General features: G+C 37.4%; 1 protein-coding gene across 8 annotated transcripts in view; it reads left to right on the top strand.

The window, feature by feature from the left end:
* The window catches only part of LOC138713254 (protein D2-like), a 38,707-nt gene that overhangs the window by 5,548 nt on the left and 20,679 nt on the right, over positions 1-12,480 (top strand). Inside the window, exon 1 of one of the 8 annotated variants that reach the window (XM_069845208.1) lies at positions 127-556. The exons of 3 other annotated variants lie outside the window; for them this stretch is intronic. In XM_069845208.1, the coding sequence (XP_069701309.1) occupies positions 142-556 (415 nt within the window). In that variant the 5' untranslated portion in view covers positions 127-141. Of the gene's footprint in view, positions 1-126; positions 557-5,226; positions 5,297-9,106; positions 9,232-9,610; positions 10,186-12,480 lie in introns of those variants that run through there. 4 more of the 8 variants (XM_069845198.1, XM_069845242.1, XM_069845217.1 and 1 more) reach the window with 4 other exon arrangements.

Here is a 12,480-nt window from a genome sequence, read left to right as displayed (position 1 = left end):
TGCGTATCACACATCGAAGTCTCGGGGTCACGGCTTACGTCATTGTCAGTGGAAGACGAGGCAAGCAACGCGAGAGACTAGGCTTATAATAATTACAGAGTATTTGTACACTCTGTGTTCGTGTTTTTCGCTAGCTTAAAAATGACACACAGATACAGTATTGATCAGCGCGTATTTATGTACGATAACTATGTGTTAACAAATTCGGCCCGTGAAGTTCGGAAGCGATATCGGGACACATTCCCAGGTGTTAAGGTTCCAAATCGTTCAACGATCCATGATCTTATGAAGAAATCCCGGGAGATTGGAGGTGTTACAGATAAAAAACGAAGAAGGCGGCGTACCGTGCTCACTGAGGAGAATTTGGATGACATTGGACATCGTTTGGAAAACTGTCCAACAAAATCGATTCGTCGTCTGTCACAAGAAATGGGCATATCTTACAGTTCTGTGCGAGGTGCTATAAAGTTATTGAAGTTAAGACGAAATAAAATTAACGAGGTGCAAGAACGGCGAACGGGTGACATTATTTCCAGCAGTATTTTGCTTAGATTGGGTGAGTGACTTGTTTTGTAACTGCGTATTATTTAACTTAATATTTACATGGACAGTTCCTGTTTAAAGTTTAAGTTGCAGAGAATGTTTATTTTTATTTTCTACTTAATGTAATTTGTGCATCTATTGATCAGTAGATTTGTAAGAAATGTGAGACCCCATTCACAATTCTCTGGTCGGGAGGAAAAAGGTCTTAAGTAAAAATTTTATACTTTTCAGGAGAGCAGTAAGAAAGACTGAAATTGGTGTCAATTATAGAATTTTATTTTAATTAAGAGGTTTTTCCTGAATATTATTTGTTTATATTTCTTCTAAAATAGGTAATGTTGCTCATTTAACAATTTTCTTCATTATTTCCAAAAATAGCCGCACTTAAGCCCTTTTAAAGCTATAACCCAAACTGAGTAGAAGGGACTATGTAAACATAAGACCTTTTTCATGTCAGAATAAATGAGAAATGTAAATTATTAGGAATGCAAAATAGGTCTTAAACAATATAGGATTGTTTACCTAGTGCTTAAAGTTTTAAAAGAAAAGGGCATCAGTATGTGATAAATAGCTAAAATACAAGTTAGACCTTTTTAATAGGGAAGCATGGAAAGTAAACATGTGATGTTTGTAAGGAATAATTTATTAAATATTCTTAAGTCCTTTATCCTGTGTGTGCTCGATTCAAAAAGTACTTAGGACATTTGGTAACGCTCTATAAATCCAGTCAGGAGTCTTATTTGACTTTAACCGTTTTACCAGATTGTAGAGAAATGTTTCCGCTTTCAGAATATATAACAAATCTCATTTTCACAAAAAATTGACTTAAGACCATTTTCCTCACGGCCACAGAATTAAAATTAAAGATAAGTAGGGCCTACAGTATGCGTCAGAACAAAAACAAACAGTACTGAAATTATCGCTCATCTGCTGTCCATGTTTCCCTAGCAACGAAGTATTTATTTATTGTATACAATAGTTTGACATATTGTGAATTCAGTGTTAAGTTGATTTCTGCAGTTATGGTTCTCACAACAAGGAGGTGTTTATTGTCCAGCATTATTTCCGGTCATACGGGTACTGAAATTACAAACATACTCTGAAAATCAAGAAAAGTCATTATAACATGCAAGGCGACATAAAACTGATCCCGTACGACGAAACTTCGCGACGATAGCTATAACATTGCTGTGTTATTTGGTGCCGAATCATTAAATCGCTACTGTTAGGCTACTGTTTTTAACGTGGCGCGAACTCGGCCCATTTTGATGCCCCATTCCGTATGTACAAGTGGCGCTCCTGGCTGCAGGACTCCACTGGCCTTGATCGAGTAATATTTAGTTTCAAAATTTATTTCTGATAATAATTAAAGATCGGAATTTACTCACAGAGACTACAAGGTTAGGTATGCATAGAGTGTTCGTTGTTGAAAGAGAAAGTGGGCGTAGCTAGCAATGCAGGTGCATGTTAGGGAACCCTGCCGTGGTATAAGCACAGTCTACTATATACAGTCACGAAGCTTGAGTTTTGAGGGTGCTAGAAACAATAGACTGTGACGGTACCATTTTGCATTGCCTGTAATGAGGCGATATTAGCGATCCTAGTGGTGAGCAACTACCTAACGTTTGCATCATATTTACTACGTATTGAGCTTCGCGACTAGACTGTGGTATAAGCAAGGCGAGATTGTAGCTTTATGTGGTTAACCAATCAACGAATCGCAGTACAATGTAAGCAAACCAATTGCGTAGCACAACGCTAAATCCCATTCAGTTGCTGCGATACACAACACGTTTCAGTTGTAACCTGGCCATAGGTCAGAGTTCACGTCATTCATGACGTAACGAGTCTATGCACAACTAAACTAATATCCTCGTGTAGTGGTATAAATTCCTACCTTTACTGATAATGTATGCTAAACTGTTATACATAAGTCATGGACTAGAATCTCGTCCCTCTTCAAGAGTATGGTACACTCGCATATGCGAAGATGAAAGTGCACCTTCACGGAAACCAGTTATTTATTTTTCTGGGTGTATAAATGCGATTGTGTGCATACCCAGTAACCGTCATTGAAACATAGGAATGTAATGAACACCTTCTAGAACAATCGTGAAGACACAAGGCTTGTAGTGTTCGTAATATTAACCAAAAGGACTGATCCACATTTCTCTACACCGTCGTTCTTCATTAAATCTTGATGTGGTGCTTCCAGATTTTTCTACAGTAGGCTAATTGCTATCCAGTCGAGACCCTCGCTTTCTTTGACTGATAGCCTACATGTTATTCCTTTTCAGAAAGTCGTTAACCATTCCCATATTTAGAAATGTCTATACCATCATTTCAGTGTTGATTTCAGTTTAGAGTAAATTGACCAAATTGTAGATGACTTCATGTTTTTTTTACTGTTAAAGAAACGCGCAATTAATACACGTAAAACTCAACTTACCACATGTAATAGCTCATAAAGAAGCAAACACATCTTTTGATACAAAAATGCACGCATTTCATCCTCAGACACAAATTAAATCTTGTTATTCTTTTAAAATTATGGAGGGTAGAAAGCCTGAACTTACACAATGTTTATTTTGATAGAATTTAATGCAATAGTGATTTTGATGTCGCCGTTGTTAAAAATAAACAAGGCGACTTGGATACCAAAACCTCTAATGTCACGATCTTTGTAGAGGAAACAATTGACGTCATATATTTCATAGATAGGCCTATAGTTGTTTACAAAAACATAGGCCTATTTACAGGTAAACCTACATAAATAATCGTAATTTTCGAGGGCGTCCACGGTAAAGGAAAATAAAAAAAAAAGTAAAATAAATCTGGCCGTCTATGACATAATATCCATAAATATGGGATTAAAAAAAAAAATAAAGTTTTATTTAACGACGCTCGCAACTGTCAAGGTTACATCAGCGTCGCCAGTGTGCCGGAATTTTGTCCCGCAGGAGTTATATCCCAGTAAATCTGCTGACATGAGCCTGTCGCATTTAAGCCAGCGCTATACCGACTGCGCCACCCAGGACTACAGATTTTTAATGTCCCCATATGGATATCATACGAACACCGGACACGTGACTACTATAAGCGTGGATAATGGAATACGAGATAATTTCAAGATGAAACTCGCATGAATTTCAGTACCTGCAAAGAGATCATGAAATATCAGCAAAACTACAGTTACTTATAACCAGGGTTAGGATTTTTAAAAGCAATTTTCATAGGGAAAAAAAGGAAGGGGGAAAGCTGTTGAAATAAGACAAAAAGGGACACAAAAGGTGCTGTAACTGTATGTACAGTAGTGGCAAAAAAAAATCGGACGAACCTTGTAGCTGATTTCAAAGCCTTGTTCACTCCAGAACACGATAGACTGGTAACTAAGACTTTCGTGGTTCGAATCCTGTCTGGGAAGGAAACTTTTTTTTGTTCCTTATTCAAATTTATTCCCAATACTTTTCGATTGCAGCGATATTTTGCTACTTAACTTATTATTCCCAGAACATGAATTTTACCAGCTATCGAAAGTATTGGGAATAAATTTGAATAAGGAACAAAAAGAAGTTTCCTTCCCAGGCAGGATTCGAACCACGAAAGTCTTAGTTACCAGTCTATCGTGCTCTGGAGTGAACAAGGCTCTGAAATCAGGTACAAGAGTCGGTCCGTTTTTTTTTTGCCACTACTGTACATCTTTGTAATATAGGCTATATTCAGTAGGTCACATACCAATATTACTCCCCAGAGTAAACAGTGCATCGTATGATATTTCATCAGTTTCAGGAAATCCTGCTTGAATTCTTGAGCCAAGATGAAAAATCGGGATTTGGACGCCTTCGACGTGACGAAATCTTGTATTAAACTTGTTCAGAATAAATGAAATGATTAAATGTGCTGTGGAAAATATTCAAAAGTAGCAGTAAAAGGGAGGAAAAGGGATTATGGGCAGAGTGAAACGAAAAAGGGATAAATATCCCAAAGAGAGAGAAAAAGTGCAGGAAAATTACTTCGATTCTCATCCGGAGATAACATTTCACACACTGGTTTCTTTCAGAGAGCTCTAATTTACCCTAAAAAAGGTGCGCAAGTAAAAAATCCTAACCCTGCTTATAAAACTGTTATATATTGTCGTTTTATTCCAGGACGTCATTAAAAATACTGGGTGAGCAAATTATCTCCCGACCGGAAAGCGACAACATTGCTATCATCGAGCGGTAGCATAGCACACATCGAAGTCACAGGGCCCCAGATGACGTCAGTTTGAGTGGAAGTCAAGGCAAGACTGTAGAATTGTTGTATCCTCGTGTGTTCGTGTTTATTCCTGAACTTAAAATGAAATACAAGTACAGCATTGAACAGCGAGTGTTTATGTACGATAACTACGTGTTAACAAGTTCTGCCCGCGAGGTTATAAAACGTTATCGGAGAACATTTCCAGATGATAATGTACCAAGTCGCAAAACTGTCCATGACCTTATGAAGAAATCTCGGAAGGTAGGAGGTGTTATAGATAAGAAACGTACAAGACGACGTACTGTCCTCACTGAGGAGAATTTGGATGACATTGGCTATATTTTGGAAAAGTTTCCAACGAAATCGATTCGTCGTATTTCGCGAGAAACGGGTTTGTGTTACGGTTCTGTGCGAAACGCTGTAATGTTACTGAAGATGGGACCGCATAAAATTACCGAGATGCAGGAACTAGGACCCGATGACATTGCATCCAGCAGTAATTTACTTAGTTTGGGTGAGTAAGTCACTTCCTGCCTGCATGTATTTAATAGGGTTTTACGTGGAAGTTTATGATAAAAATTTAAGTTGCAGAAGACGACAAATTTTTCGTCTGCGGATGTATTTAGAGCGTGACCTTTGCGAACAGTGTGAGTGCTGTAGCTAATGGTTGCCAGAATGAGTTTCGAGAAGGTTTAGGCAATCTGGATCATTAATATTAGAGGAGAAAAATTCGCTCCGGCGCCGGGGATCGAACCCTGGTCCTTGGTTCTACGTACCAAGCGCTGTGACCACTGAGCTACGCCGAATTCAGTCCACAGCACCGGATCGAATTCTCCTCCTTCAATGTTTCCCTTTATGGCCTGACTCCAAGTTAGGCATATATGTTGACGTTTATGTCCAATGTCAACTGCCATTATACTAGGAGCTGAGTGACTTATTTGGCCGGGATTCCGCAGTTATATGCACTGCTAGCTGTGAGAATATCATGGATTTATTAAATTGCCCTACAGAATAATATCTGTAATATTGACAATTGATATTATTGACATTTATTATTAATATTAATTGTCAATACTACAGATATTATTCTGTAGGACAATATAAAATATAGGCCTATTTAAAAATCTAATTTCAAAACTATTAGCCCTAATGTCACCAAATTTGGTTAAGATTATAGTGTTGTAGGCCTGTTTATGTAGTTTAAATTTCACATACTTTTGATGAAAATAGTGGAGTTTTAAAAATCATTATCAAGCTTAAAATATTCATTTAATGAGTAGAAATATTGTAGGCCTACCAATACTTAATAGAATCTTCGTTGCGTGGTTTGCGTTGACTTTTGTAATGTGTGGGCCGGCACACTGAAGATCATGGCTTCATTAAAGATCGGACTCCTCTCTCCTTTCTTCGTGGAAGTTCTTCTTCTTGTGAACTTTCTTCCTGTGCTGAAGCAGGTACACATTAAATGAGAAAGAAAGGGTTTTCAGGAAGTCATTTTTGTAATGCCCCTCTCAGTTGAACAAATAATGTAATATTATTTACTTCAAGTGGTAATCTATTGGACAGTATAAAAATAGCAACGGAATTATACGAGCTTTTGCATTTTTCCAGTCAAAATGAGGCTCAACAGATAATAATTGTGTGTAGTAGGATAACCGTAACAAACTAGGCAAGAAAACTACTAAGCTTCTTCTTGATGTATAGCGAACACCTACAAAAATATATAAATATTGACTGCAATTAAAATATCTTTCATTATAAAAAAAAGTTTTACAGTTGGTGTCATATGTTCATATGTTATGCAGAATTGCTTAATATTCGTATAGCATTTTTTTTTTTTTTGTAATTTTAAAATCTTATATATTTTAGTGTTATTGCCCCAAATTGTTGTAAATCATTACAGAATTTAAAAAGGCAGAACTGGGAATTTAGTTCGCTAATTTTTATATGATTAGAAATTATTTATTGCTATGTGCTAGCTTGAAAATCGAAGTATACTGAAGAATATGATTCATCCTTTTCCACAAGATAATGAACTAAAAAGTTGTTGTTGTTGTTATGATTTCTTTAAGGACGTCCTATAGCCTTTTCTCCTGGAAGGCAATTTCAACGTCCGTATGGACCAGCATTAGTTTCTTATCTGAATTATTCTCTTATCGAGTTATTTGTACATGAAAAACTTATAACTTCATTTTGCATCTACGTATGTGTCGTAGAAGTGCTTTCAATATTGGGATCTTATTAGTATCTATTAGGTTTGGTATTGAAAATGGACCATTCCCCTGTATTGAACTAACTTCCGATATAAATTTGTGTGCTTGAGAGGAGATAAGGTTGCATCCTAGTAGGACATGATTAATGTCCCCCCACTGTCCACATACACATCTTGCTGAATCCGCCCTTTGTATTCTATATTGGTATGCTGGAGTCAGTGCTACCTTGTGTTTGATGTTCATTATGGTTGTTATCTCATATCTGGTTAGTGCTTTTGATAAATATATCGGTTTCTGTTTTTTTCCTCCCCTTCTTTGTATTGACTGATTATGTAGTAGTTGAAAGTCCTTCGTCGTTATCCTTTCATTGGTGGTTGAGGCTATGTGTGTCGCGGATTTTGCCAGCGTGTCAACATATTCATTTCCTTGTATGCCTGTGTGACTTGGGATCCAGACCAATTGGATGTCATTGTTCGCTATTTGTAATTCTGATATCAGCTGTTTGCAATGTATTTCGGCCATAGATCTAGTAGTATTTACTGTTGTGTTTTTAATGGCTTGTAGTGCACTCCTCGAATCGATGAGTATCCGTATACAGGCTTCTTGGCTACTACGTATGGAGAGCAGCGCTTCTTCCACGGCCCTAATTTCTGCCATAAAAATAGAGGAATATTTATGTAGTCCAATAACTTTCTGTTCTCCATTGGTTTTATTATAGTATGCCGCTCCCGTACCTTCATCCATTTTCGATCCATCCGTGAAAATTTCCTGTACATTTGGATGATTCGTTTTCGATTGTTGGGAATATTCTAGGAATTCTGCCTTACTAGTATATCGATTTGTGAACGGTATCATCTCTTCTGGTATATTATTTATGATAACTTGGTAGCTCGTACAGTAAACTGGGAATCGGGGAGATGTATAAATTATCGAGGAAGTATAATATTTCCCAAAGATCTTGATGTATTGCGGGCTCTTCCCTATCCTGTTCTCTCCCCCTCTTCGTACTAGTAATAGGAACAGCCATTTGAGCTTTTTGTATAGATAAGACTCTGTGTTGGAGAATACCGTTCTCATAATCTGGTGACAGGCTCTTATTTGTTGGTTGTAGAATTTTGCCAGTTGTAATTCCTGAAATATTTTTATTTTTTTGGGTTTCCCTCTCACTCCCAGTATTTGTTTGGCTATTCCATAGATCATTGTCGATAATTTGTTCTGAAGTGACTTATTTGGGTGAGGGAGTGCCCCTATGCCATATTCTAGGACCGATTGTATCATATTATTGTACAGTAATTTTAGTGTTTTGGGGTGATTTCCCCATTTCCGACCCGTAATATGTTGGAAAATCCTCTTCCTATTATTAATTTTTTGGATAACAAAGTTGTAGTGGTCGGATCCTGTCTGCCTAGCATTCAGGATCACCCCTAAGAATTTACATTTTAGTACTGTTTGCAAAATATGATCCCCCATTTTGATGTAATGGCGTTCTTCTTGTCGGGTCTTAGCCGGTGTCAGGTGTAGATGTTGGCTTTTCCTAGGGTTAACATCCAATCCTAATCTCTCTAATTCTGAGATCACCTTGTTTATATCACTTTGGTGTTGACTTGATTTTTCCTGAAACTCATTTTTATGATATGTGTAATATAAGGCTATGTCATCAGCATATAATATCATTTTTGTAGTTTGAAGTGATAATGTGCTCAAAGATGCTATGTATATAGTGAAAAGGATTGGACTTAGGGCTGATCCCTGGGGTAAGCCTGTGGAAGATGTCCTTGTTTCTGTATTCGCAAACACTGGTTGTAGTCTTATCTTTCTGTCAATCATTAGTAAATTTATTAATTTAATAAACCTCGGTGGGAGATGTATGGTCTGTAGTATATCTGTTAACATTACTATGTTGACCGAATCATATGCCCTAGACAAGTCAAGGAAGACAACCGACATTCTTTTCTTTAAAAGTTGGGCTATTTTTGCTTCTGTATTGATTGTGATAACGTTCCAAATTGTTCTGTTTATCATTTGTCGCCAACGAGTTAAAAAGAGATTTTCTAACTCATTGTTCGTCACCAAAACGTCAAGTCCTGGTTGGTTATCTGTGGCGGAATTTTTGCCTCGTCGGTTGGCACTCTTGTAGACTGGAAACAAACAAGCCTGTGGACGTTAATGTTCTGCGATATTGATTGTGTTAAAAACTAGCAATTTCCAAGATTAATATAAACAAACGCAGAGAAAGGTATGTGTTTATAAAGGCCTTCATATTATGCTGTGTCAATAGTACATCGTTGTAGGGGGTTTTAATTTTGATAGACTGTTTGCCGGCAATAAGACCTTCGGGGGCCGGAGAAGGGGAAGCGTTACGTAACAAACACCAAGCCATTTTACTGTTATTGTAAAATCAGGTTATGGTTTCCAGTGTTATATCATTTAAGAGCGGAAAGGAAGTTTGAGAAAAATGGATTACGAAATAAGGTATATCCGTAATAATTTTTTTAATTGTAATATCTGCGAAGAATAGAGTTTAGTGATATATTGACAAAGCTACAATTACCTACAACTATTATATATTGTCGTTTTATTCCAGGACTATATTAAAAATACTGGGAGAGCGAATTATCTCCCGTCCGGAAAGTCTCAACGTTGCTATTATCGACCAGCACACCACAGATATGTGTTAACTGTGGATAGAAGTGTCACAATTTACGTCAGTACCTATAAGTGAAAGGCAAGATGCTGAGTTGTAGGCTACGTTCGTGTGTGCGTGTTTATTGCTAGCCTAAAATGGCAAACAGATACAGTATTAAACAGCGAGTGTTCATGTACGATAATTATGTGCTAACAAATTCGGCCCGTGAAGTTCGAAGACGATATCGAGAAACATACCCAGGTGATAATGTTCCAAGTCGTAATACTATCCATGACCTTATGAAGAAATCCCGGGAGATAGGAGGTGTTACAAATAAGAAACGCAGAAGACGACGTACTGTCCTTACCGAGGAGAATTTGGACGATATTGGGTATCGTTTGGAAAGTTCCCCAACAAAATCGATTCGCCGTATCTCTGAGGAAACTGGCGTGCCTTATGCTTCTGTGCGAAACGCTATAAAGTTACTAGGACCATATAAAATTACAGAGGTGGAAGAACCAATATTGGGCGACTCTGTAAACAGCAGTAGTTCCCTGATTTTGGGTGAGTAAATCACTTTGTAAGTGTATGCATTTCGTTTTTATTGAAGGTTGAATATACATGCGCCGCTGTAAACGAATTATTCACACCTTTATCACTGCCATAACACATTCCACTTTTATTGCGTTATATATGGCATATTCACTACATTTTTTAATACACGCTTTAACATCTGTGGTCATATCACGTGTCCAGGATCTGTGGGTATACCAGTAGACCGTTTTTACTCTTGTTGAGTTCCTGTTTCTTTTGTATTTTGTAGATGACTTGTGTTCATGATATTGGTGATTGAGACAGTGATGAATCATAGCATGTAAATTTTCAATCCGGCATTTGGCTTTGTGACTGAGGGAAACTATGGAAAACCTGTCAGATTGGTCGGCCACGGGGTTTGAACCCGGGATCCCCCGAATGAAAGTCTCAAACGCTAACGTCTGAGCCAAGTCACTGGGTGTTCACTACATTTACGCATTGACTATTACACAAAGAACACACTTAACGAACGAAATGTAAAATTTATAAGCAGTCGTTTTATCAAGTCGCATCCCTAAGCATTTTCACGATATATTAAAAACAAAAAAAAAAAAAAACTAATTCAAACAGGGTCATAATTCCCTTTTTTGTTAATAAACGAGATACTGAGACTCGAATACTTAACGCATTTGTTATTATGCTTACTATCGCATCGGTCTTCTAACCACTTACGCTATGAGAACAGATGTAAAATTGTTGTCAGGCAGTACATCTCACTTGATATGTGTCAGAGGAAGATCAGTTATTGTTTGTTTACATCTGAAGTCTGATTAGTGTAATATGTAGCTAGTCAGCGATATATGCAATGGAGGGGGAAAGGAACAGGCCACCCTACACCATTATCTCCTGGCTTACTTGTCTTATTGATGGTATGAGGTTCCAAGCTGTCTTCTTCTGACAGTTGACCAAACAACAAAAACAATCTAGAATGAGGTTCATGCAATAAAAAATATTATTTATAAATTAAAAATGAAATTCATTAGTTATATTAATACACGGTGTATCAAATTTGGTAGCACAAGCGGAAACGGTTGATATACACGATAATAGAAGCAAAAAGGCTTTATAAACATGGGTCCACAAATGAGCCGTTTGCGAGATAGTTGCGAATGTATGGTTACGAGCCGCCACTGACTGACTTCCTTGTACACATGGACACATTGTGTACTTTTCACTTCGTGCACTGGTGTCATAGCCTTAGTCATTAAAAAATAAAAACAAATTAAACGTTATTGTACACCTCGTTAGAAATATTGTTGTCCATTCTGTACAGTAATGGCAAAAAAACCGGACCGACCCTTGTAGCTGATTTCAGAGCCTTGTTCACTCCAAAGCACGATAGACTGGTAACTAAGGCTTTCGTGGTTCGAATCCTGCCTGGGGAAGGAAACTTTTTTTGTTCCTTATTCAAATTTATTCCCAATACTTTTCGATTGCAGCGATATTTTACTACTTAATTAACTTATTATTCTCAGAACATGAATTTTATCAGCAATCAAAAAGTATTGGGAATAAATTTAAATAAGGAACAAAAACAAGTTTCCTCCCCAGGCAGGATTCAAACCACGAAAGTCTTAGTTAGCAGTGTATCGTGCTCTGGAGTGAACAAGGCTCTGAAATCAGCTACAAGGGTCGGTCCGGTTTTTTTTTTTTTTTGCCACTACTGTACAGTAGGCTATATTTTGATTACAACTCCACCTCTCGGTAATGTTCAGCTTTGGAAACAAACAGCAAACCTCGGACCGCATCTAGTGAGCAAAAAGAAAAGCGTAGGCCTTCGATGTTTACAAACCATTGGATCAGTGATGACTCGTAACCACACATACGCAACCATCTCGCAAACTGTTCGTTTTTGGACCCATGTTTACTGAAATAAATGCAAAGAAGACGAAGACTATAGTTATCAGAATAAAATAAAGAAGGTAAATATGCGAATTCGAAAAGAGGGTAGTAGGACAAGTGGACAGTTCAAATGCTCGGGGTGTGCTATCAGTGACGTATACTGGTTAAAGGGTTTGGGCTACAGCTGACCCTATTATTACACAAAATATATCTAACAATTACTTTAATTTTAATTACTGTGGTAAAACTAATAATACAAAATTATTACATTATGTTATATTATAAACTTTTTCTTTTGTAATTTCCTTGGGCTACCACCGGTAGCCCGCAAAATACGCCCCTGTAGTGCTATAAGCAGTAACATGAACTATGGGCTAGGAAGCTTTCAGTAGAAAAAAACATCTTCTACAGACCTCTAGGAAA

Source organism: Periplaneta americana, chromosome 2, assembly GCF_040183065.1.
Source record: "Periplaneta americana isolate PAMFEO1 chromosome 2, P.americana_PAMFEO1_priV1, whole genome shotgun sequence".
In the NCBI taxonomy this organism is placed as follows: Eukaryota; Metazoa; Arthropoda; class Insecta; order Blattodea; family Blattidae; genus Periplaneta; species Periplaneta americana.
The sequence above is the reverse complement of the archived record's forward strand: the minus strand, read 5'-3'. Positions and strand labels throughout refer to the sequence as shown.